We start from the raw sequence: 24,819 nt of genomic DNA, 5'->3' as shown, positions 1-24,819 counted from the left end.
CAGAGGCAACGTTTTCCACCTTTCAATATCTTTAATTCTCGGAGGACTCTATAGAGATTGCGATTCAGGGACTCCTGTTGGTCAGTGGTCACGCAAAAGGCCCAAATACCAGATCCTCTGTTTTTCCACCTGGCGCTGGTTCACACAAATCAAGAGGTCCCCATCCCCTATTCGCCAAATATAAACAGGATTTCTCCCAATTAATTTTATATCCGGCATGTCTGCCATAGCTGCTGAAACTGTCCAGTATCCATGGGAGCGTTGTCCCGGGGTTTGTGACTTAGGGAAGAATTTCATCTCGTATTAATGATATTCGTACATCGATGGACTCAGTGCCGTTACGCAGAAATCCAGTCATATCCGGATGTGCTCCAATAACACACTCAAGAGGCTCCAATATAAGAGCAACAAGCATTTGCAATGCAATAGGTCTCGCATTAGGAAAGTGTGAGCTATTGGTATTGTAAATGACAATTTTTTTAAATATGTGTTAGCTTTGAAAATATATAAATTAATAGCATTGTTATTCACCAAGCCAATAGCTTACACTTTCCTTATGCGAGTCCTAATGGCTATGGCAATACTTGTTAGTAGCAAGCAAGGACAGTGATGATGCGGCGGTGTCCCTGAGGTGATGCCGCGGCGTCCGTGAGGTGATGCCGCGGCGTCCGTGAGGTGATGCCGCGGCGTCCGTGAGGGGATGCCGCGGCGTCCGTGAGGGGATGCCGCGGCGTCCGTGAGGGGATGCCGCGGCGTCCGTGAGGGGATGCCGCGGCGTCCGTGAGGTGATGCCGCGGCGTCCGTGAGGTGATGCCGCGGCGTCCGTGAGGTGATGCCGCGGCGTCCGTGAGGTGATGCCGCGGCGTCCGTGAGGTGATGCCGCGGCGTCCGTGAGGTGATGCCGCGGCGTCCGTGAGGTGATGCCGCGGCGTCCGTGAGGTGATGCCGCGGCGTCCGTGAGGTGATGCCGCGGCGTCCGTGAGGTGATGCCGCGGCGTCCGTGAGGTGATGCCGCGGCGTCCGTGAGTGATGCCGCGGCGTCCGTGAGTGATGCCGCGGCGTCCGTGAGTGATGCCGCGGCGTCCGTGAGTGATGCCGCGGTGTCCGTGAGTGATGCCGCGGCGTCCGTGAGTGATGCGGCGGTGTCCGTGAGTGATGCGGTGGTGTCCGTGAGTGATGCGGTGGTGTCCGTGAGTGATGCGGTGGTGTCCGTGAGTGATGCGGTGGTGTCCGTGAGTGATGCGGTGGTGTCCGTGAGTGATGCGGTGGTGTCCGTGAGTGATGCGGTGGTGTCCGTGAGTGATATAGTGGTGTCCCTGAGTAATGTGGTGGTGTTGTGAGGCGTGCAGCAGTGTGAGGCGTGCAGCGTGCAGCAGTGTAAGGCGTGCAGCGTGCAGCAGTGTAAGGCGTGCAGCGTGCAGCAGTGTAAGGCGTGCAGGATGCAGCAGTGTAAGGCGTGCAGCAGTGTAAGGCGTGCAGCAGTGTGAGGCGTGCAGCAGTGTGTGGCGTGCAGCAGTGTGTGGCGTGCAGCAGTGTGTGGCGTGCAGCAGTGTGTGGCGTGCAGCAGTGTGTGGCGTGCAGCAGTGTGTGGCGTGCAGCAGTGTGTGGCGTGCAGCAGTGTGTGGTGTGCAGCGGTGTGTGGCGTGCAGCAGTGTGAGGCGTGCAGCAGTGTGAGGTGTGCAGCAGTGTGTGGCGTGCAGCAGTGTGTGGCGTACAGCAGTGTGTGGCGTGCAGCAGTGTGTGGCGTGCAGCAGTGTGAGGCATGCAGCAGTGTGAGGCCTGCTGCAGTGTGAGGCGTGCAGCAGTGTGAGGCGTGCAGTAGTGTGAGGTGTGCAGCAGTGTGTGGCGTGCAGCAGTGTGTGGCGTGCAATGTGCAGCAGTGTGAGGCGTGCAGCAGTGTGTGGCGTGCAGCAGTGTGTGGCGTGCAGCAGTGTGTTGTGTGGTCTGTGTGCGAGGGAGCTTTGCCCAAGTCAGTTTCGTTCTGGGGCTGCCACCCCAGGCATCTCGTCATTCTTCAGGATAAAATTAGGCACGATGTATGTCTGTGTGCAAGAAGCTGCACGAGGGTTGCCGCTATATGTTAGCAGAAAAGATGTACGGAAAACAAGAGAAAACTGCAGAACTTAGAAAAACGAATGGTGGATTTGAAGACTCCATCTGAGCAGTAGTCAATGATCTGGACGGTCATATAAAGGGAAGATCACTAGATTACAACATAGGAAACTGCCCTCCTCTGTGCCACGTACAGCCCAAATTCAGTCTCCGATTCGGTCTTTGCATTCAACACTGTACAGCGTCTCCGCTGCCTTAAACATACGACATACATATAAACAAGCTGAGGCAGTGAGATCGAAACAGAAAGCAGCTTAGTATCCGAGCTGTGAGGAGACCTGGGAAGGCGGGGGCTGCCTGCGCATGCGCGCCAATTCTAACTTTAGTTATGAAGAGGGAGCCCCGGCGCCAAAGAGAAGTGCGGGAGCTGAAGTCCCGGGTCCCAGGAGGGGGCCCGGGTGAAGACCAGCGGATAGCACGGTGCGCTCCCATGCCTAAGGGGAGAGCCCTGCGTTGTGCTGGCAGAGGAGCTGGAGTGCTCTTGAAAAGCGCCGCAGCCAGCTGCTGAGCAGTTCCCCCCGCAGACCGGGTGATTGGGGGAATCTCCATTAGTCTAATGGTTGTGTCGATTGAGGTGGTGGGGGTGTGTATGCATGTGTGTGTATGAGTGTGGGGGTGTGTATGCGTGTGTGTATGCGTGTGTGTGTGTGTGTGTGTGTGGTGTTTGTCTATGCGTGTGTTTGCGTGTGTATGTATGCGTGCGTGTGTGTATGTGTGTATGTATGTATGTATGTATGTATGCATGCGTGTGTGTGTGTGTGTATGCACGCTCGCTCTATTGCAGGAGGCTGACTTGCCTTAGAAGCGGGACAGAGATGTGCACGGCGCAGGGCTGTACGTGCGCGCACACATGATGAAATCACCGACGGCCCTAAGCGTGCCCATCCCTTGTCCCAGATTCCCAGCAAGTGGACAACAATAGAGGCTTCGCTGGACACAGCGCTTCGCACTGCTTACACCAGCTCGCCCTAAAAAAGGAGGGGTGACAGAGGACATCCTTGTCTTGTGCGACGCTCTACTGTACATTCCCCAGAAATCATTCTGTTTACCCGTACCCAGGCAATTGGTTTCTCGTAGAAAAGGGTTATCCATTGCCTGAATTTGGGACCGAAACCAAACTTTTCCAACACCGACATGAGATAAGGCAAGTGGGCGGTGTCAAAAGCTTTTCAGCATCAAGTGACAATATTAAATGCCGGTCTGCCCTGTTACTAGCTACCTCAAGCCAATTATGGACTCTCCGCAGGTTTAGTCTCATGGAACTCCTTGGCATAAAGCCAGATTGGTCCTGTGGATATGACTGTTGTGAGCCTACCAGTGAAAATATGAGCCAGTATCTTTGTCTCTATGTTTAGAAGAGAGATGGGGCGATACAACTACACTTCTGTGGCAGTCTATCTTTCTTATGTATTACCACTATTGTGGCAGATCGGAGGTCTTTTGGTAGGCTGCCCACATTTTGTTCCTCCTGGTAAAGGTTCAGCAGATGAGGGCTCAATAATGCAGCATTTTGTTTAAAGAGTTCTGGCGGTAGTCCGTTGGGACCAAGGGCTTTCCTGGACTTCAGGTAACTAATAGCTGCTCCTACTTCATCAAGCGTTATCTCTTCATCCAAGATTCGAGCGTCTTCTAAGACTAGCCTGGGGACCTTGATCTCCTTCAATTATCCTTCAAGGGGGCGCTTAGCGTAAAATGCTTCATAATAATGAGAAAAGGCATTGGCCATCGCGCTGGGGGTCACGCGTTTCTGGCCATCATCTGTATCAATTTACTTACCAGTTCTTTTTTTTTGCTAAGCCATGCCAGCAGCCTACCCGTCTTGTCACCACATCATAAAGGCGTAAATGCATGGCCTGTATCGCCTGTTTCGCATCGTCCTTAGCCTTGGCCAGGCATTCCTGGCGAAGATTTCTCATTTTCCGTAGTAGTGCAGAATCTTCACTTATGAGGGCCTACATTTCTAACTGGAGGAGCCTGGATTCAATATTAGCAATATCTCTCATTGCCTGGCCTTTCTTATGGGCTATTATGTTTTTTGGCCCTTTCTATTAAGACCGTCTTATAGGACTCCCAAAGTGTTAAAGAAGATTGCACAGAACCTACATTTTCCCTGAAGTAGAGTTCCAGAACTACTCTAATTTCTTGGGCAACCTTAGAATCCATAAGTTGCCAAGCATTGAGCCTCCATTCATTGCCCAAACGTGTTTTATCTCTTCCCATCGTTAGCCAGAGGGGCGAGTGGTCTGAGAGGCCTCTTGCTATATATTCTGCCTTTGGAATCTCCTTCACTTCTCCCACAGGGCCAGGATATAGTCTAATCTCTAAAAGGTTTTATGAGCTCCAGAATAGAAGGAATAGGCCCTAGTGCCTGGATGGTGCCTTCGCCATAAGTCCATCAGTGCTAGACTGTCCGTGAATCTCTTAAGTTGTGTTTCGCTAAACCCTGCAGAAGGGACCGTTGTACGATCTAATCTAAGATCCATCACGTCATTAAGGTCTCCTCCTACATGGTGGGTACTAGTGTCTGCCTCCAAGAGAATACCTGACAGTTTGTCTAACGTCTGCTTTTGTAGTCTTGGGGGAGCCTATAGGCTTATGAGAGTAATGCCTCTCCTATTCCATACACCTTTCACTGCTACAAAGGTCCCATTTGGGTCTGTCCATATGCGTTCAATTCTAAAGGGCTGGTGTTTCTTTATTAAATGGCAACCCCACTCGCCCCAGGGGAAAAGCCAGCATGTGCCAGTGTCTGGTGAGCTCCTTTACCCAGGAACCTACACTTCATACCTTTCAAATGTGTTTCCTGTAAGAAAAGGATCTCAGGTTTGTACCTTTTAATGTATGCAGAGACTAAGCCTCTGTACTTTATGCCCCAATCCATTGACATTCCAAGAGTAGACCGAATATATGTCATTTTTCTAGAGTGCCATGATGTGGTCATAGACGGCAGGTGTCAGTACTGCAAAAGCCCCTTATCAGTCCCTGCACAGAGCTAAAATAACTAACTGGAAAACCCTTAAACTCCCATCCTTCCCCCTGTCTATTCCCCCCACCCCACATCTTCACATGTCCTATGCTTAACCCTGTAATCGCCAAAATGACAACAAGCATAGGTGTCCAATGAGGTGTTTGTCGCCCCCTCCTATGCCCTCTCCCAAATAGCAACCAAAACTACAAAGCATATGTCGATAGTCCGGGAAGATGGTTAACACCATCCCTTTCTTGACCCCGATAGGCCTGAGAGGGGTAGACTCTTCTCCGATTCTGTATCGCTGGTTGGTTCTTCCTTTACACCCAAGAGTTAAGTTTCTTTGCCACTGTGGTGTTGCTGTAATTGAGGATCTGGTGCCACAGTCAGGCTTGTCAACTCAGACTCCTCTGCCTGATGTATAACTCTAAGTAGAGGATGGTCACCATCGGTATCCTCCAGGGAGTCCTGTTCGGATTGATCTGCATGAGTGCTGTCTCCAAGAGTTGAGTCTCCAGAGGCAGCCCGAGCTCCCCCCAGCTTCTCTGCTCGGGGTGCCTCTCTCCGTCGGTATATTGTCCCTGGCTGCGTTTTACCCGAACGTCTCGAATTTCTTGCAGTGAGACATTGTGTCAGTTTCACCCTCTGTGGTATCTACTCCCATCTCGGTGATAGAACTCCTGAGGGTGATGCGATAGCACTAGCTTCTGGTCCCAGTCTCGGGCGTTCCTCAATCAATGCCCAGCAATCATCTGGTGTGAGAAAGAACTGTGTTAAACCTTGAAAGATCACCTTGAGCTTGGCTGGGAATAAAAGCATATATTAAATGCATAGGGCCCGGATCCTAGAGAAATTTGTACAGCACTTAAGGCAATGAAGGTGGGACGCACCTGGATTAGACTGCCTTCAGTGGCCTTCTATAAAGTTTTTCAGGAATTGCTTATACCTCCCCAGTCTGTACAGGGAAATGGATGAAGCCAATGTGATGTCCCCATCTATGAGAGAAGCATTAATTGTTACACTCCTTAAACCTGGAAAACCTCCCTATAATTGCTCTTCCTACTGAATGTAGATACCAAGCTCTTTGCCAAAATATTAGCTAATCGACTTGCCCCCTTAGTCCCATTGGTGGTCCACCCAGTGCAGGCTGGCTGTGTTCCAAGCCGTAGTATAGCTTACAAGCGCTGACCTGTTTTTGGGACCATCCAAAGAGTGAAGCAAGATGTCAGAGCTGCGGCAGTCTTTTTAGACGCCAAAAAGGCTCTCGACTCTGCAGAGTGGACATTTACGAAGGTGGTGCTTCACCGCATCGGGGTCGGCGAGGTGTATCTCAGTTTTATACACGGCCCCAATGGCCAGGCTAAGACTGGGCAATATTGTCACCTCCCCTATCGCAATCTCGAGGGGAAACTGACTTGGGTTCTCACTGTCCCCCCCCCCTTCTATACGCACTGGTGGCAGAGCTCCTAGCCTGTGCCTTTAGGGAGTACTACGGACATAGGGGGCTGCGCTACCCAAGTTATCGCTTAATTGTCTCGACATACGAATACAACAGGCTGCTTTATGTATGTGAAGCATCTCACCCCTGGGCTCACTAAGGTTGTCCGCTTTGGCCAGCTACCGGGCCTCAGAGTTAATTGCGCAATATCTTTTCCCCTAAATCCATCGTTGACTCCAGTTAAATTAGACTTCCCACTATAGTGGATTACAGATTCAGTATGTTATTTAGAAATACAAATTAGACAACTATGGGAAAGTAATTTGCAAGCTAGAAGAGGATATTGCCCAATAGATCAGATAACCCCTCTCATTGTTCGGACACATTTAACTTAAGAAGACGATAGTGCTCCCCAGATTTTTGTTCCGGTTTCAGGATATCCTGATGCTACTTTCGTGTCACTCTCTGTTCACTGATGATTAAACTGGCCTGGGACAGTAAGCGGCAGAGGGTTAAATGTGATACTCTTACCTTGCCATACAATATGGGTGGCCTAAATGCACTGAATCTCGAGTTGTACTGTAAAGCGGCACAGGGCTCAGAGGCACATTCCTGGATACATGGCACACAGGAATTATTGCATCTGCACATTGAGCGAGACGCTGCTGACCCGGATACTCTACCTCAGTTGGCAGTATTATGCGAAGTGTCAAGACACATCTCTCTAAATGGTAGACACCGAGAAATCCATTTTAAATATATTAATAGAGCATATTACACACCTGAGAGGCTCTGCTGGTACAGACGACGCGATTCGGCGGTATGTCACTGTTGGACAGAACAAGAGACTGGGTTCTTGCACGTAGCATGGTATTGCCCACGGATTCTAGAGTTCTGGGGGAAGATCTTTCTCACCTTGAATGAGATTATGGGTCTTTCCCTTGAACCTAATCTGTTGCTCGCCTTATTGGGACATGCCAAAAAGGGGTTGACAAAAGTGTAAGGAGACTAGTTGTGATAAGCCTGCTGCTTGCTAAACGAAGATTTGCAATGCGTTGGGCTAAAGGCCCAGTACCGACCATAGATGATTGGACTATAGCATATAGTGCGTTACTCCCTTCACAGATCCGCCCCGAATATTTAGGAACATCCCTGACACATAGAATGGCAGCACATGGGTTGATTGTATAAGCATATATGGTAGGCGAGCTCATGCAAGTTATCCATACCCATCATTGAGATCACTGGCTCTGAATGTATCCACTAATCAACTGTCGGAACCTGGTTGTGATGACTGATATAACTGTAGTATGAACTATACATAGTATATTATCGCCAATGTGTTGCACTGTACCCAGCCAAAGAGAAAATACAACTGTATTTTTTATTAATTGAAGATTTCTGATAAAATCAATATATAAAAAAATATATGCTGCAAAGCTCGTCCTCCACGACTTTTCTCCACCAAACTTGCAATAAGACGAGGTAGACCCAATTCAGTGCATCTTTTTTAATTTATTTCAAAGTGCGACCACATCATCACTTAAAAATATATATATATATATATATTAATGAACTACCAACCTCTAATTACCCCCATGATGAGAGGATGAGGGATTGCAGACTTAATGTGCAAGGACTGTTCATATAGTGCTTTAAGTTTTTTGTTGTTTTTCTGTGCTGTGTACATCTGAATTTCCAAAGCGTAAATTTCTAAAAGCTGTGTTCCTTTTTTAAGGTCATCTTCTCCATCGTCAGTCTGGAAATGGGGAAAACAGAAAATGAAATTTGCAAATAAACATCTCTCGTATGAGTACAGTTTGCATTTTATAAATGAATGTTAACATATTAAACAGAAAGTCATCACCCTCTAGTTCTGTAGTAATGTTTAATTCTGATCTAGATGCTGAGTGTGCATGATGGAGCTGTACACTAGAGACCTTCCAACACTGGACTCCAACATCGCAATAAACTCCATCTAACGAACAACCGCTTGGAGAATCAAATTCCATTAAAAACATCAACTAAAACTAAACACAGGAAAAGTGTACTATGGAGCAACTACAAGATCAAGATCACACTCAAATTGAGAGATGAGGAATATAAAATCCTTCTTTCTCTGGATAACAAAGTTTAGAGAACAAACTAACCTACACCACTCATATAGTGGATGCACACTGCTCATCAAAGAACTATAAAGGATACTTGCAAAATATTGTGACCCAGAGTGTTTTAACTCTGAGATACCCCAATCATAAACTATCTGTGATGCAGTTTATCACGAACATTGAAAAAACAGAAAGGCACCTCAAGAAGAAAGTATAAAGCACTTCACATACAAGAGATAGGAACACTAGGAACTAATACCCAATCCATCAAAAATCTCTTACTTCCTTCAACTCGCTCTCAGAAAAGGAATTCTGAAATGTTATCAAAACAAGCAAACCTTCAGATCCCCAATAGATGCAACTCAAGCAAAAATCTTCAAAAACATTCTGAACGCTTTTAGCAGATGGGTACCCAAGAACAACTATAGACCAATTTCCAACTGCACTGTCCTGGAAAAATTGATTGAGGGAGCAGTTCATCGCACTGCACTTTAACTTACTGAAGAAGATGACTTTCTCTCTGATCAACACTCAGGATTGTTACAGTGCATAGTTACAATCAGCCCAGATTACCCATCTGGGATGACCTAAAATATACTTGGTCAAAAACCGTGTCGCAGCCCTCCTGCTTCTAGATTCATTGACAGTTTTTGAAAGGCCCACTACCATTTTTACATTATTATTCGACTAGAATGTCTTGGACTTTGCCCTATCAGTCTGAAATGGATTGCCACTTTCTTCAAAGGCAGACAAAACATGGTAGACCACCTATTGTTTTTTTATTAGTTTCTTAAAAAAACAATACAAACAAAATGTATACTACTGGCATAAATCGAGCAGTGACAATAAGCATGGATGTAAATCTTCAGCATCCAAGTACTGTATTTTCTGCCAAACGGCAAAAGATCGGGTCTAAGCATACGTATAAAAATAGATGGGGAGTACTTTAAAACTTGTAGATCACCCCCATAGAACAGACCATCGTACAATAAGGTTCGATACAGTCACAGAAATGACAGGTCTTCAGGAATACTTAGCATCCAAGTACAGTATTTTCTGCCAAACGGCAAAAGATCGGGTCTAAGCATACGTATAAAAATAGATGGGGAGTACTTTAAAACTTGTCGATCACCCCCATAGAACAGACCATCGTACAATAAGGTTCGATACAGTCACAGAAATGACAGGTCTTCAGGAATACTTATTATTACATATTACACTTTCACCCTACCATCTAGCCGTTGAGGAGTATTAGCTTCAGCTTTGCCATCTAGGTATTGTCTAAGTGGGCCCCAAATTTCTCTGAGTCTCGCTTGGTGTACTTGCAAATTAGTGTATGCTTCCGCATCACAGCACAGGATCTTTAAACTAGTCTTTCAGTTTAGGCGGCAGTGCTTTCATTCAACAGTCTGGGTTTCACCAAAAGGATCAGCACCACTGCCAGACTGGTTGATGTAAGGGAAGGGGATTAAAACTGTCCATCAGTAACAGTCTGGGGGAGAAATTTACCTGCGAGTCAAAAGTACCTTTCCTATGGCTTGTGTAATTTCAGATCAGTAAACATTTAAGGGTGGACACTCTGCTAAATGGAAGCATCTGGCTGTGTCTCTGGAACATCTCACACAATCTGAGAGTTTAGAGGGGGTCTCTTCTATGTAGAAAGCTTGGCGAACAGTATAATCTATTTGGAAATTTTAAGTGTACGAGTCTGTGCTTTATGGATACTGCAGAGTTTGACTAAAATAGTATTTCTATACTCCAGCATAAGGATTATGCATTTGTTCTTGACATGCAGTGCTGTAGATTCAAAAGCTGTGCCTCAGTCCGCCATCTAGTGTTGGGTTCCGATGATCACAAATTGTTTTTCTTCTAAGGAGATTCTCGAAACACAATGTCATATGACTCTTCCCGTTGGTCATAGTGCGCATGGGCATCAACTTCATTGTTAGATTGTTTTGCTGCAGGCGGGTGAAAATAGAGTTCAAGTGAGAATTAGTGAGGTGATGTCCATGCTAATAATGTGAATTAAAGTAAAATAAATGAGTGAACTGCAACCTACACAGGCATCTGGGGAGGAGAGAGGGAGCAGGTGAATCTACAGCATTACATTCCAGGAACAGATGCTTATAGGGTAAGTAACAATCAGCTTGAGGCTTGTGTGGCTGTAGATACACATGCTGTGTATACACTGTAAAGCAGTCCCTCTCCAAAAGCGGTGGCTAGCCTGTGGGGGTTGGAGTGGTTTGAAATTTAATACGAAGCACTGCTTGTCCAACAATGGATTGCTGGTGAGCTGAAATATTCACAGTGATGTTTTGTGACAGTATGTGGTGTAGACCATGTTGCTGCTTTATGAATATCAGCAATGAGAACGTTCCGTAAAAATGCCACAGAGGCTCCAATTTTACGAGTTGAATGAGCCGTAGGAGGTACAGGTAACAGTCTCTTTGCTTTAGCATAAAAGGTATGAATACATTCGACTATCCACCTGGAAATACATTTTTTGGATATTGGATTTCCAATGTGAGGAGGTGAGAAAGCAATGAATAACTGCTTAGTTTTCCTGAATGCTTTTGTTCTGTCTGTGTAATAAAGTAAAGCTGTAAAGCTTTTAAAGTCTAGAGTAGGAAGAGCTCTTTCCGCAATAGAGTTCGGTTGGGGTGCGGGGGGAACGAGGGGGGGAGGCAATTCTTTTGACTGATTAATATGAAAAGATGATATTACTTTGGGAAAAAATTTGGGGTTTGTTCTGAGCACTACTTTATTCTTTGTGTAGTTGAAAGAAATGCTCTTCTAAGGTTAGGGCCTGGAGCTCACTGATACGTCTGAGTGAAGTGATGGCTATTAAAAAGGCTACTTTCCAAAATAAGTATTAGGGTTGGCAGAAATGTAATGGCACAAATGTAGGCCCAATGAGCCTTGTTAGTACAATGCTAAGATTCGGTGCTGGTGGAAGTTTAGGGAGAATGACTCTTGGGTCCTTCCATGAAGACTTTAATGACTGGAATTTTTAATAAAGACATATGCGATCTGTTCTGTAGATAAAGGGCTTTGGCAGCAAGGTGTAGGCGAACAGAAATGTAGGCTAAACCTAAGGTTTAAAGGTGTATCCGATAACAAATAATGGTTTGTACCTGAACATCTAAAGAGTTTATATTTTGACGTGGAGTGTATAAAACAAATCTTTCCCATTTGGAAGCACTGGATTTTCTAGTTGCAAGCTTAAAAGCTTGTTTAAGAATTTCCATACATTGTTGTGGTAGGGCACAACTTTATGACTTCAGGAGACATATTGCAAGGTTCATTTCTTTGGGATTAGGATGTCTGATTTCGCCATAGTTCTGTGTAATAAGGTCCGGGTTGTGAGGCAGTTTCTCTCGTGGGGAACTTGTGAGAGTTCCAGCAGTGTTGAGGACCATGGCTAACGTGCCCAAGTTGGAGCTAGGAGGTGAGGGAGGTCTGCCTGAGTTTTCTCACCACAAATGGAAGTAGTGGGAGAGGCAGAAAAGCATAAGCACATATCCTTGACCGGTACATCCATAGAGCATTGCCTTTGGATAGTGGGTGTGAGTACCTGGACGCAAAGTTTGGGCATTTTGAGGTTTTCTGGGGTTGTATTGTATTGTATCTATGCTTGTATAGCGCTACTGCCACCCTACGAGTATCCTGGCGCTTCAGATATCAAAATACTTGGTCAGCTTGGTGGTGAACAGAAGGATGAAGCGTGTGGATCAGAGTTTCGGAAATAGCCAAGTTTTCAGGCTTTTCCTGAATTCGGTTAGTGAAACACTCTGTCTGATCCTTTGTGGCAGCTTGTTCCATAACTGTGCCCCTACCACGCTGAAAGCCCTCCCCCCACCCCATCCGAGAGCGTTTACATTTTGTAACTTCCAGAAACCGGTACCCGAGGACCGGAGCTGTCTCTGAGGAAGGTACCAGGAAAATCTTTCCTCTAATGGAATTGGGCCCATCTCATGTGAGGCTCTGAACACCTGGCAAAGTGACTTGAAAAGAACCCTTTCCCTGATTGGTAGCCAGTGAAGCTGTCTCAATGCGGAGGTAGAGGACGAATGGCGTGGCAAACTCAGCACCAGTTTTGCCTCTGCAGACTGGACTTTTTGCAGCCCCTGAAAGATGTACTGAGGGGCTCCTAAATATAGGGAGTTGCAGTAGTCCAGTCTGCTCAACACTGTGCAGCTCACTACCAAAGGGCGTAAGTCTCTTGGAAGGATGGGAAGTAATCGACGTAGCAGGCGTAACAAGCCAACGCAGACCTTAGCTGTCTTAGTTGCCTGCGACTCCATCTGGAGGTTCCTGTCTATTAGGACCCCCAGATTCCGCACCGTATTGGCTGGAATCAGTGGATCCTCCTCCGGAGTGAGTCTAAACTCCAACGGGGACTATGTGGACGGCCTTGCAGGAGAGCAGTAGAGCACCTCGGTTTTTCCACCATTGACCTGCAAAGAGTTCTTCCGCAGCCAATCTGCAGTCTGGCGCTTGCACTTCCTGGAAGTGCTCCAAGGAGACTGCATGTTCTCCTTCCAAGGAGAATGCCAGCTGCGTATCTTTCGCATAGTTGACCAAGTCAACCCCGAACGATTTAATAATAGGAAATAGCGGCTGCAGGTAAGAGTTAAAAAGAATAGGGCTGATGGCAGATCCCTGGGGCACCCCATGAGTGACCGATGACTTGCAGGAGGTAAATGGTGCCATGGAGACTGTCTGTTCTCTTCCTGTCAGATAAGAGCATAGCCATTGCAAGGCCCTTTCCCTAACCCCCATCCTTTCCAGTCTCTCTAAGAGGATTGGGTGGCTTACAGTATCGAACGCGGCCGACATATCGAGAAGTACCAACACTGCGTCATTTCCATTGTCGGCCCGCATTCGTAAGTTATCCATCATAGTCGACAGAGCAGACTCCGTCCTATGCCCCGGACAAAACCCAAACTGATCCTTATCCAGCAGCTGATGTTCCTCCAAAAAGTCGGACAAGGACCTGCTAGCAGCCCTTTCCAAGATTTTAATAGGAAAAGGGAGCAGAGAGATTGGGCGAAAATTGACCGGGTTTGTGGGGTCCAAGGAGGGTTTTTTTAATCAGTGGTATCACCACCGCCTGCTTCCATTCCCCGGGACGGTGCCTTCTTCCAGAGACTGGTTGCATATCTGTCTAAGCCAGGGGAGAGTCGCGAGGCCATAGGTTTTCCATATGTTCTGTGGCAGAGGGTCAGAAGGGGACCATGAAGATATACTTTGCGCCACATTGTTAAAGGTGAGGTCAGAGAGAGCCTGAAAACTATCAAGGGTGTGTGAATGACTCGGGCCCCCTCCATCTTCTGTGAGATAGGGATCTGGGTGTCGGTGATATGCACCCCGAGTGAGCCAATAATCTTCCCCACTTTATCCAGGAAATCCGAGGCAATATCATCGCATAGTTCCTGGGAGGCCACCACTTTATTGCTCCGACATGTTGGAGCGGATACGTCTCTGACTATCCTAAAAAGTTCTCTAGTTCCATTAGAGGCACGTGAGATAGAGTTGGCATAGAAATGGGCCTTACAATCTAGAATCCGTTGCGTATACACAATCTGTGCTGCCCTCAGCTCTAGCCTGTCCCCCTCTGAATATCCCTTCCTCCATTTCCTTTCCACCTTTTTACACAGCAGGCGTAGGTGTCTCAATTCGTCATTATACCATGGTGCTGAGATTTTATTTCTTATTCTGATTTTTTTTATCGGATTACCTGATCCAAAGCATCCACAATATAGTTCTGATAGGTGTTATAGTTCGCCTCGACTGAGGCGGAGGCACGGAAGAGGATATCTGTAGGTGGGGTTAATGTGGCACCTAACCTACCCAGCTTCGCCCATTCCCTTCCTACTCGATGAGCCACAGGTATCTTAGCTTGTCCCATCTGTTCTGGAAGTAAGATTTGAAAAAAGACTAGATGATGGTCTGTCCAGTTTTGAGGCACAATACTCAGTACCTCTGTGTCCATGCCATTGGCAAAAAGCAGGTCAAGTATGTGACCTCCTCGATGGTTCAGGAGTTTGACTAGCTGTTGAAGGCTCAAATTAGCACAGGTATGCGTTTATTCTCTCAGATGGATACCCAGAGAAGCATTCTCCCACAAGTTAAAGTCACCAAGGATGATCATCCTGGAATCGGCAAGGGAGATCGCTGCCATTGGCATTCAGGGTAAAGCCAGAGCAATCCTAGCATCCTTCCTGGCCGTGAGAGTGCAGTCCGTGAAGATGGGGTGTTACTGCTCTCCTGACTTCACCTTGCCTTGTGGAGTTCCCCAGGGCTCCTCGCTAAGTCCGACACTTTTTAACATCTACGTGTCGGACTTGGCGAGGGTGATTAAGTCATTTGGTATAGGTTTAACATCATATGCCGATGACACCCAATTGGTCCTGGCAATCCACAAAAATGGAGAAGCAGTGGCAGCGAATTTCCAGGAGGGCTTGAGAGCCATCAGTAGCTGGATGAATCAGAATTGTTTAAAGCTAAATTCTGACAAGACGGAGGTGATGTTATTTGGTGAACTGACCCCGTCTTGGTCCCCAGTCTGGTGGCCTTTGGAGCTGGGAATTCCTCCACCACCAGTATCTAAAGTAAGAAATTTGGGCGTGCTCTTCGACAACAAGCTAGCCTTTGTCAGCCATGCTAACGCAGTGGTCTCAGCCTCCTTCTTTACCCTTAGAATGGTAAAGAAATTGTTTCCATTTCTTCCCCCGAATGCAGGCAAGACCCTAATGTCCACTCTAGTACTATCTAAGGTAGACTACTGCAATGGCCTATTGCTTAACGCGCAGGAGCAAGTTTTGAACAAATTACAGCTTGTTCAAAATGCTGCCGCAAGGATTCTGACTGGCACACCTGAATACTCATCCATTTCCCCCATCATTCGCGAGCTTCATTGGCTACCGATTAGAAGCCGTACAAAGTTTAAGGCCTTGTGTATTATTTACAAGGCGTTGAACAATTATGGACCAGAATTCTTCAAAAAAGCAATTAATGTTTACAATCCTAGTCGAACATTACGTTCATCTTCAGCCCAACAGCTCCAAATTCCACGTACAAAAAAGGCAACATGGGGAGACAAACATTTTGTGGTGGCTGCCTCAAAACTATGGAATCAGCTCCCTTCCTATATCAAACTTAGCCCTTCACTATTAAAATTCCGAAAACATCTCATGACCTGGCTTTTCAATCAGTAATTTGTCAATGGAAATCCTCTGCAATCTGTGAACTCTAGCGCCGAGCCACTGGAAGGTATTTGTGCGCTTTAGAAATTTTATAAATAAATAAAATAAATAAGAGATTAGTGATGGTATCTAGAGCATCTTGATACTGGGTGGCGCTCCCTGGGGGTCTATAGCAAACCAGGCCCGTGAGTTGGCTACCTTTGGGTTCCTGCAATGAGAATCCCCTGAGCTCTAACCCAGTAAACTCAACTGGGCCGAAATTCAGTTCTTCTCTATAAATCACTCCAACCCCTCCTCATCTAACCTTGGGTTATGTAGAATATTAAACCCCTTTGGGCAGGCAAGTCCTATTTCCAGCACAGACTCTGCTCGAACCCAGGTTTCAGTTAAGAATAGTATATCCAGATTCATGTCTTCAATCAGTATAGAGATTTCCGTGTGGTGCTTAACCAGCGACCGGCAATTAATCAGCCCACAGCTCAGCCTAGTATTCCTAACCTTGCTTGCTTCTTTCTTGATGGAGTCCTGATTGGCAGTGTCAAGATCTGCCCTCTTACCTATTTCCATTAACTGATTCCTCGTGTACACATTGCAATGTCCCTCGCTACCCAAGCGGGCACCGTGGCTGGCACTAGGCACGCCCGGGGCGCGGACGGGCGCAGACGGGCTTGCCTCTGGCGCTAATTGCCCAAGATAATATAGGCAGCAAGCGTGTTGCCCCCAGCCACTAGTGCGCTCCCCAACATGGCGCCCTAGAGTGGCAACTCCTCACCCAAGATGGCGCTGGAAGAAGCAAACAGGCGACAGATCCCGCTCTAGACAGCAGGTGTGTATTATTCTTTTACGTGCGGGTATGCGGAGATTTAAAAGGCAATGGCTATTTTTAATGAGCAAAAACGATTTAAAACAGGCTACGAGGATAAAATATCGTGCTGTAACATTCCAGAAATGTCCCCTTAGTTCAGCAGCAGATCGACCAAAGCGCTAGCGTATATAGAACAAGTCTATATGTGGAAATCCCCACTTGTGAAAGTATGGTAGGAGGACTCTGGGGTCCATGGAGTTCTCATTCATAGACGTGTTGCTGCGTCCTGCTGAGGAGGTCTGCAACTTGTTTGCTTGATGCTGGTACATGTTCCACAAGGAGATCAATGTTGTGACAAATTCCTATGCGCCCAATGGTCTGAGATAGTCGCGATAAATGTAAAGAGTGCCCCCTCCCCGGTTTTTATATATATATATAGCAAATGGTTGTCATATTGTCAATCTAGATTAGGACAAAAGTTTTTGAGGTGAGGTAGAAATGCTTTCAATGATAGTTGAACTGCTTGAAGCTTTAGGTGTTTTAAATGGAGACTCTTTTTTGGAGTGCCATAGACCCTGAAGAACAAGTTACTTACCTTCGGTAACGTTGGATCTGTAAGAGACATAAATTAGTGATAGATTCCTTACATAGGAATTACCCTCAGGCTTTAGACTGGATCCAGAGAATTTTTCTCTTAGCAGTACCCCTGCGCGTTGGTAGGTGGCGTCAGTCGACTCACAGTCAGTTGTTAGCATAGTGGATGCCGGGATGACGTCGCTGTGTCTACTTAGACGCCGCCCCTGCGCGCTGTCAGTTCTAACACGACTTTCCACGCCAGAAGCGCAGAGCCATGCAAGACACTAATCACTGGTGCAGATAACTAGGGCCATGAAAGGAAGTACCTAACCCTAAAAGTCGGTTAGCAGAACAGGGAGGACGGGTGAGGCGGTAAGGAATCTATAACTAACGTATATCTCTTACAGATACCACGTTAGTGAAGGAAATGAACTTGTTCATCTGAAAGAGACCATTAGTTATAGATTCCGTAACTTAGAATAGATACCCCAGCAATGCCAATCCCTGAGGTGGTCTGAAAACTAAGTTCACAACCGACAGTCCTGGAGAACAGAACGGCCGAAGTAGCCATCTATCTAGAGTTGACTATTCAGGCAATAATGTTTAGTGAATGTGTGCAAAGATGCCCAAGTGGCTGCCTGACAGATGTCAAGGACGGGAATTCCACGCCCCAAAGCAGTAGTAGCTGCCATTGCCCCGGTGGAGTGGGCATGCAGACCTACTGGGGCTTCCTTCTTTGCCAAAGAGTAGCGGATTTCAATGCAAAGGCCAACCCATCTAGAGATGGTGTGTTTTTGTGCAGCCTGACCTCTCGACCCGAACCCCGAGCAGACTGCTAGGCCTTCAAAAGCTTTCGGGACCGCTTCGGCAAAGACTTCGGGCTTATGGCCCGACAGTTGGAGCACGACTTCGGATCGTGATCGCGCTCCAGGCACCAACGGCACACGAGGTGCGGATTCATGACGGACATCAGCTTGTGACAGGAGTCATAAGGCTTGAAGCCGGTCAGACGATGGGACATCCCTCGTACTACAAGGAGTCAAAGACTCGAAAAAGAGGTCAACATAAATCGAAAAAGGTCCGTCAAAAAGTGACTAAGAGGCAAGCTCTCTCCAGATTTAAGCTAGGGTGGCGCAGAAAAAGAAAGAACGGAGAACAGCCGCAGGGACGGCGTCTAAGTAGACACTGCGACGTCATCCCGGCGACCATAACGCTGATGACGGACGCGACCAACGCCACCTACCGGCACACAGAGGTACTGCTAAGAGAAAAATTCTCTGGATCCAGTCTGACGGTAATTCGAAGGCAAGGAAACTAAAACTAATGGTCTCTTACAGATATTTTGCCCGTTTCTGCCCTCTGGGGGCAGATCGGCAGATTTATTTTTAATTTTGTGTGTCCCACTTGGCCACTAGGGTTTTCTTTTTTTTTTTTTTTTTTTTACTGTTTTTATTGTTTTCATTCAACACAGTGGCACAAATCACAGGTTGTTTACATTCATAATGCACAATTAGGTTACTTGACCAAAGACAATTATTCGAATTCACCTCCCCATACATTTGAATAACATCACTCATGACCCTGGGTATTATGTTTACAATTATCACTCTAGTCTTCCCAAGAGTCGTCATCCGAACTTCCTCCATCAGAGTCCGATAGCGGATCGCATATGTTCCCCAGGTATGTATTCCATGTTGCCCATATCTTAGTCCATTTCCGTGGGCACTTACAGTTTACGTAGCATAATAAGGTCTATATCCCTGCACCAGGTCCCCAGCAAAGGCAATTCCCTCGCCCCCCACTTCTGCGCTATATTACGTTTTGCTACTATAAATCCCAGCGTGACCCATATTTGCCCATGGCGTGTTAAGTCGTTCGGTTCCCATACATTTAAAAGGCACCTGCGCGGTTCCGGCAGAAGTGACACTGCCATTGCTTGCGATATTGTTCGCAGACCTGCTCGTCAGTATTCTGTCATCATTGGGCAGTCCCATATTGTGTGCATAAAGGATCCCTCCTCCCCGCACCCTCTGAGGCAAAACGGGTGTTGTGCTCTCCCCATTTTGTGTAGCGTGGTCCTAGTATGGTACGTGCTGTGTAGGATCTTAATTGCACCAAGCGAAGCCTGGCTGGTATATCCACTTCCCTAGGTGATGCAAGGGCCTCCTGCCATTCAGTTTCATCCATGTCGCCTACATGCTCCACCCATCTCTCTTTTAACGGGGTTATTGGGTCCGGTAAATTATTAATTATTTTACGGTACATTTCTGCTACCCCTCTGAGGGGTAGATAGGCCTTATGTTTTTAGGCCCACCTGCCCCCATGGGGGGAGGAGGGGGGTTAGGGGGCAGAAGCCACTAGACACCAGGGATTTCTTATTAATCAATTTTGGCGATGTCGGGGTGCGCCCCCTTGTGCAAGAGTCGATCCTTATTACTGGGGTGATTATTTTGGCCTCATTATGTTTTTAGACCCATCTGCCGACAAGGGGGGCAGAAGCCACTAGACACCATGAATTTCTTTTCTAGATCAAATTTGGCGATGTCTGAGAGCGGCCCCTTGGGGAAGGGTTGCGCCCCTTTTTTGGGGGGAGGTGAGCAGAAGCCACTAGACCCCAGGGATGGCTGAATGGCAAGGGTACCCAGAATCCCCTATGAACCTCAAATGTACTGTTGTGAATGTATCCAGGACCCTAATTAAATATTCCCGATTCATGCCCTTATGTGTTTATAACAAATCCTATCCTTATTTAGTCATAGCCAATGCAGTCCAAATACGGCAAGGCTACTTCCCTAGACTCCTAGAAAGTACAACGCGTTCTTTAAACAAACCAAGCCTCCAGGAGCCCGGGAATTCCCCCTGCTTCTGTTTTGATTTGTCCTAGAACTCCTGAGAGTCCTGAAAGAACTACCAGTTCTTAGTGACGTCTTATGTCCAACCTTAAGTCAAACTCAGCACCTTCCAGGTATACCAGCATTTGCCTTAAGCAAAGACACAGTGGTTTGGAGCAGAGCGGCTATCTACTTACCCAAAGCCCAGCTGATGCGAGTGCCGAAGGAAGCCGACCCTCCCATTTGACGCACTGAGAAAGACGCTGTCTTTTCTCCTGCCGAGAAATCCAGCTCCAGTGTTTCCAGTCACCCTTGCGGGTTGCTGGGAGATCGAGTCCTGAGAAAGAGATACAAGACCTCCTTCATTCTAAAACCAAGGTACGGAGCTGAATAGATCCTTAGAGAATTCTTGATTCAGATTCTTGGCAAAAATAACTTAAACTGCAGCTCACTTACTCCTTCCCAGGTACTAGGCTTAGGTTAGGTACACCGGGGTAGGCGTATTTTAGAAGCACCAGTTGAGTACGTTTAGTCAACTTTTATCATTATATGTATTGTATATATTTAATCCGTTTTAAGTATCATATGGCTCAGAAACCATATAAATGCTTTTACAGTATTATTTCATAATACTCCTTTTACTGTACGCACTTTACTTTATGACAAGTACTGCAATTGTGGCAATTCACTGCTCTTGCATGAGAAAGAAGACTGCTCAATAAATAACAACTTTTATTGAAAACGCCTGTCTCTCTATTTCCCTGCACTCTGGTGAAACTAAGCATGCACGATTGACTGAGTGAAATAGCTATCTATTGTTTTCACACAACTCTGGAGATACACTCCTTATTCTGGAGGGAGCAAAGTTGTCATGTCTATGCGGTTGTCAGAAGCTAATCCCTTCTTGTCTATTCAGGAAAGTTAACTCATTACTGTTCACTCGAGAAAGTTTCTAGTGACCTCTGAGCTAGCTGGCATTCATAATTAAGTGTAACATATTCAATAGAGACCTAGTCAACCTCAGTCCTACGTCTAAACTATCGTTTATGTTATTCCAATGCGCAGAGCCTATTGGGAATATAGGAACTACACTGCAGTACCTGAAAAATTAAATTTTCCTCACATTTTTGCGTGGGATCACAGTGCCGACACAAATGTCCTACCAAACAGCGTTCCCCTAGGTCTCCCTATAAAAATGAGACCTCAATTGTGCGGGTGTCGAATGCAGAAACGCCGAAAAATGTATTTTAAAAATAATATAGTGCTTAGAGTTCGATGTGCTATCCCCTCAATCCCGATGTTTTTAGCCCTTCCCGGTCACAGGATCTTGGCCCACCCACACAAGTAAGGTATCATTTTACTCAGGATACTGAGGGGAATGCTGAATGGTAGGACATCTGTGTTTGCATGGTGATCCCACACAGAAATGTGAGAACATTTTATTTTTTCAGCTAAATTTGAGGTTTGCAGGGGATTCTGGATAGGAAAACATTGGGGGATCCTCGCAACCCACACATCCCTGGACTCCCCGGGTGTCTAGTTTTCAGTAATGTGTGGGTTTGGTAGGTTTCCACAGATGGCTGCAGAGTCCCGGGCCAAAAACCCAGGTGACCCCCCACCCCCTCCCTTGCAAAACCAGGTTGTTTTGTGATAGGTAATTATGATGTATCCACAATACTTTTTGGGCCCTTCCCTGCCGCAGGTACTTGGTCCACCCACACAAGTTAGGTACCATTTTTATCGGGAGACTTTGAGGAATGCGGGGTGGGTGGAAGTTTGTGGATCCACGCAGATTCCAGAACTTTATATCACCGAAATGTGAGGAAAATGTGTTTTTTCTTGACAAAGTTGAGGTTTGAATGAGTAACAGAACCTGGTGAGAGCCACACAAGTCACCCCATCCTGGATTCCCCTGGCTAGCTAGTTAAAAAAAATATATAGGTTCTAGGTGCCGGCTGCTCTAGGGTTCAAATTCCACAGCTACGCACTTTGCAAAAAAGGTTCAGTTTTCACAGTAAAAATGTGGTGTGTCCACGTTGCACTTTGGGCCATTTCCTGTTGCAGGCACTAGTAAGTAAGTACATTTATTATGCATGATTAATTAAAACCATTGCATTCAGAATATTAAAACTACATTTAAAATAAAATAAAACAATTTTAGATAGAATACAAGGTTAAAAATGCTTTGGTATTGTGTTTAAAAGACGTAAATATGGTTTACAACTGTATTAGTACTGCTGGCACAGACATGAAGGCCTGTGAAAGGTCAATTATGGAAACTTTCTTGGTTAACCAGTGGTGTGGTCCAGTTCTACATCTTTAAATCTCTGTAATGGGTCTTAACTGTTGACAGTAGGTTTTTTCAATCTCTGTGATGTCAGATCGAAGAATTTTGTAAGGCGGCAGTTTAGCTGCACTAAGGTAGGGTTAAAGCACAGCATCACTGCCTGCCTGCAGGACCTCACTGCATACTGGTTAAATATTGGTTTTAACAGTGCCTTTCGAATGTCCTCTAGTTTCTTGCATATGCATATGATATGGATCAGAGACTAAGTGTCTTTCGCACACAGACGGCAGATCTGATCGCTCCCTCTACCTTCCCATGGTTGCAAAAGCGGACTGATCGGTCCGACTCCCAACCGAAGCCTTAGGAATTTTTCTTTGATCACAAGCTTGGATCCGACCTTGAGGTAGGGCTGGGGATTAAGAGCTACATAATTGTTAAGCACGACCAAACCATGAGCATGCTTGGATACCGCTTCCTTATCCTCTATTACCGATATGAGTCTTGTAGTTTTTGCAACTAGTCTTTTGAAAACCAAGTGGGCCATTGCGGTGTTCCAGGCTTCTGTCAGACCAAGAGCCTGAAAGGATTTCTGAAGGTAGTCATTAGCTGACAGCTTTCCGGTACGGGTCAGCTCTTGCCAGAGCTGATAGTTCAGGGACCCTGTGTCGGCAGCTCTGATTTTGTGCCAGCTCTTTATAAAGGCGCCCTGCCTTTCTACTTCCTGTTTTTGAAGACCGAATTCCAGTCTTATTTGTGCAGGTGAAACAAATTTGGAGTTGGAAAATTGCACGATAGGAGGTTGCAATTGTGCAATCGAGGATATCAGCGTCTCTTCCTGTCGTGGATTCGCTCCCATAGGGGACTGTTGGTTGAAGTTTCACTCGCAGGACTTTTAAAAAGGGGTCGAGTGTTAAGTCAGGAAGCAGCTTCTTCAGGGGTTTTAATGCCAAGCTAGTCATTACTCCCTTCCTTTTTAAGGATTCTAGCTGTGGTTTAAAAGAATTATTTTTGTCTAAAAGCACTCCCAAGTATTTGTAGGTTGTTACCTGATCCAGATATTTGCCGTCCAGGTGCCAGCGAGGATTTGACTTCTTGCGGTGGTTTACGGCCATAACTTTTGATTTTTTGAAATTTATTTTTAAGGCGTTCCGGTGTGAAAAATTCTAGAAGGTGCTGAAGACCTATCGGGGTTCTACTGATCAGCACTAGGTCGTCAGCGTAGAGTAGATTTGTCAGTGTCATGCCCCCTAGCTTTGGGGCATGTGAGGAGAAAGCATCCAGTTCTGCCGGCAGGACGGCCAGAAAGAGGCTAAAAAGCAGTGGAGCGAGAACGCATCCTTGCTTTAACCCCTTTGTGGTCATGATTTTGTTTGAGACGTGCTGTCCAGTGCCTAGTTTAATTCTTATCCATGTGTTGGTATGCAGCTGTATGAGTTGATCTAGGAGTAGTGGAGGTATTCCCCCAATCCTTCAGCTTTTGCCAGAGCTTGAATCGGTCGACATGGTCGAAGGCTGCTGAGTAGTCTATGAAGCATAGGTATAGGGGATATTTACCTTGCTTTGCTGCGTCCAGGAGCATGTAACTAAGCCTACCCACACAAGTGAGGTATCATTTTTATCGGAAGACTTTGGGCAATGCTGGGTGGGTGAAAGTTTGTGGATCCATGCAGATTCCAGAAGAAATGCGTTACTTACCTGTAACAGCAGTTATCCAGTATTGGTGTCTTTCATAGATTCACATGCCTGAATCATTCCCCGTCGTCGAGACGGGAGCCTCCGGTAAATAAAAAAGTAATGTCCATAGACATACATAGAGAGAAAGGGTCCAAGGGTCTCCCCTTAGCAGCCTTTCCTTGTCCTTATGTAAAAAGGACCAAACTGACCTAGTCAGCCAATCAGCTCCGACCTCCCTCTAGAACCTTCCTGGGAGGAGCCTCAGTCCCTCAGATTTTCGTACGCACCCAGCTAGGTTTGGCGTAATATAGTTCCGAGAGGGAGGTGAGTCCTTCCCGGGGAGGCGGGAGGGTTGCATGTGAATCTATGAAAGACACCAATACTGGATAACTGCTGTTACAGGTAAGTAACGCATTTCTTATCCAGTATTAGGGGTGTCTTTCATAGATTCACATGCCTGAATCAGAGTAGCTAGCAATCACAGTAGCACATTTGTAAAACAGAGTCGCTCTGCCGTCATAGTAGATAATGCATATAATATCATACAATAAAGAGACAGCTTAGATATAATATCATCAGAGCAATAATGTGCATACCTGGAAGGCGGGATGTAGGAAGGCTCACCTTACTGAAAGAGATGGCGAAGCACCGCCTGGCCCACTGCCGCATCCTTCTGGAGTTCAATGTCCAGGCAGTAGTGTCTGGAGAAAGTATGCGGTGACTTCCAGGTCGCCGCCCTGCAGATGTCCAGGATTGGCACTCCTGCAAACAGCGCCGCTGACGTGGACATCGCCCTGGTGGAATGAGCGGTA

At 46.5% G+C, this 24,819-nt stretch overlaps 1 protein-coding gene across 2 annotated transcripts in view; it reads right to left on the bottom strand.

The window, feature by feature from the left end:
* Positions 1 to 24,819, bottom strand: part of COPS2 (COP9 signalosome subunit 2) — a 470,627-nt gene that overhangs the window by 155,598 nt on the left and 290,210 nt on the right. For both annotated transcript variants that reach the window (XM_086958269.1, XM_086958268.1), the window contains exon 7: positions 8,103 to 8,277. In XM_086958269.1, the coding sequence (XP_086814395.1) occupies positions 8,103 to 8,277 (175 nt within the window). The remainder of the gene's footprint in view (positions 1 to 8,102; positions 8,278 to 24,819) is intronic.

Source organism: Lissotriton vulgaris, chromosome 2_1, assembly GCF_964263255.1.
Source record: "Lissotriton vulgaris chromosome 2_1, aLisVul1.2, whole genome shotgun sequence".
Lineage (NCBI taxonomy): Eukaryota > Metazoa > Chordata > Amphibia > Caudata > Salamandridae > Lissotriton > Lissotriton vulgaris.
Note: the sequence above shows the minus strand (reverse complement) of the source record. Positions and strands in the feature narration are given on the sequence as shown.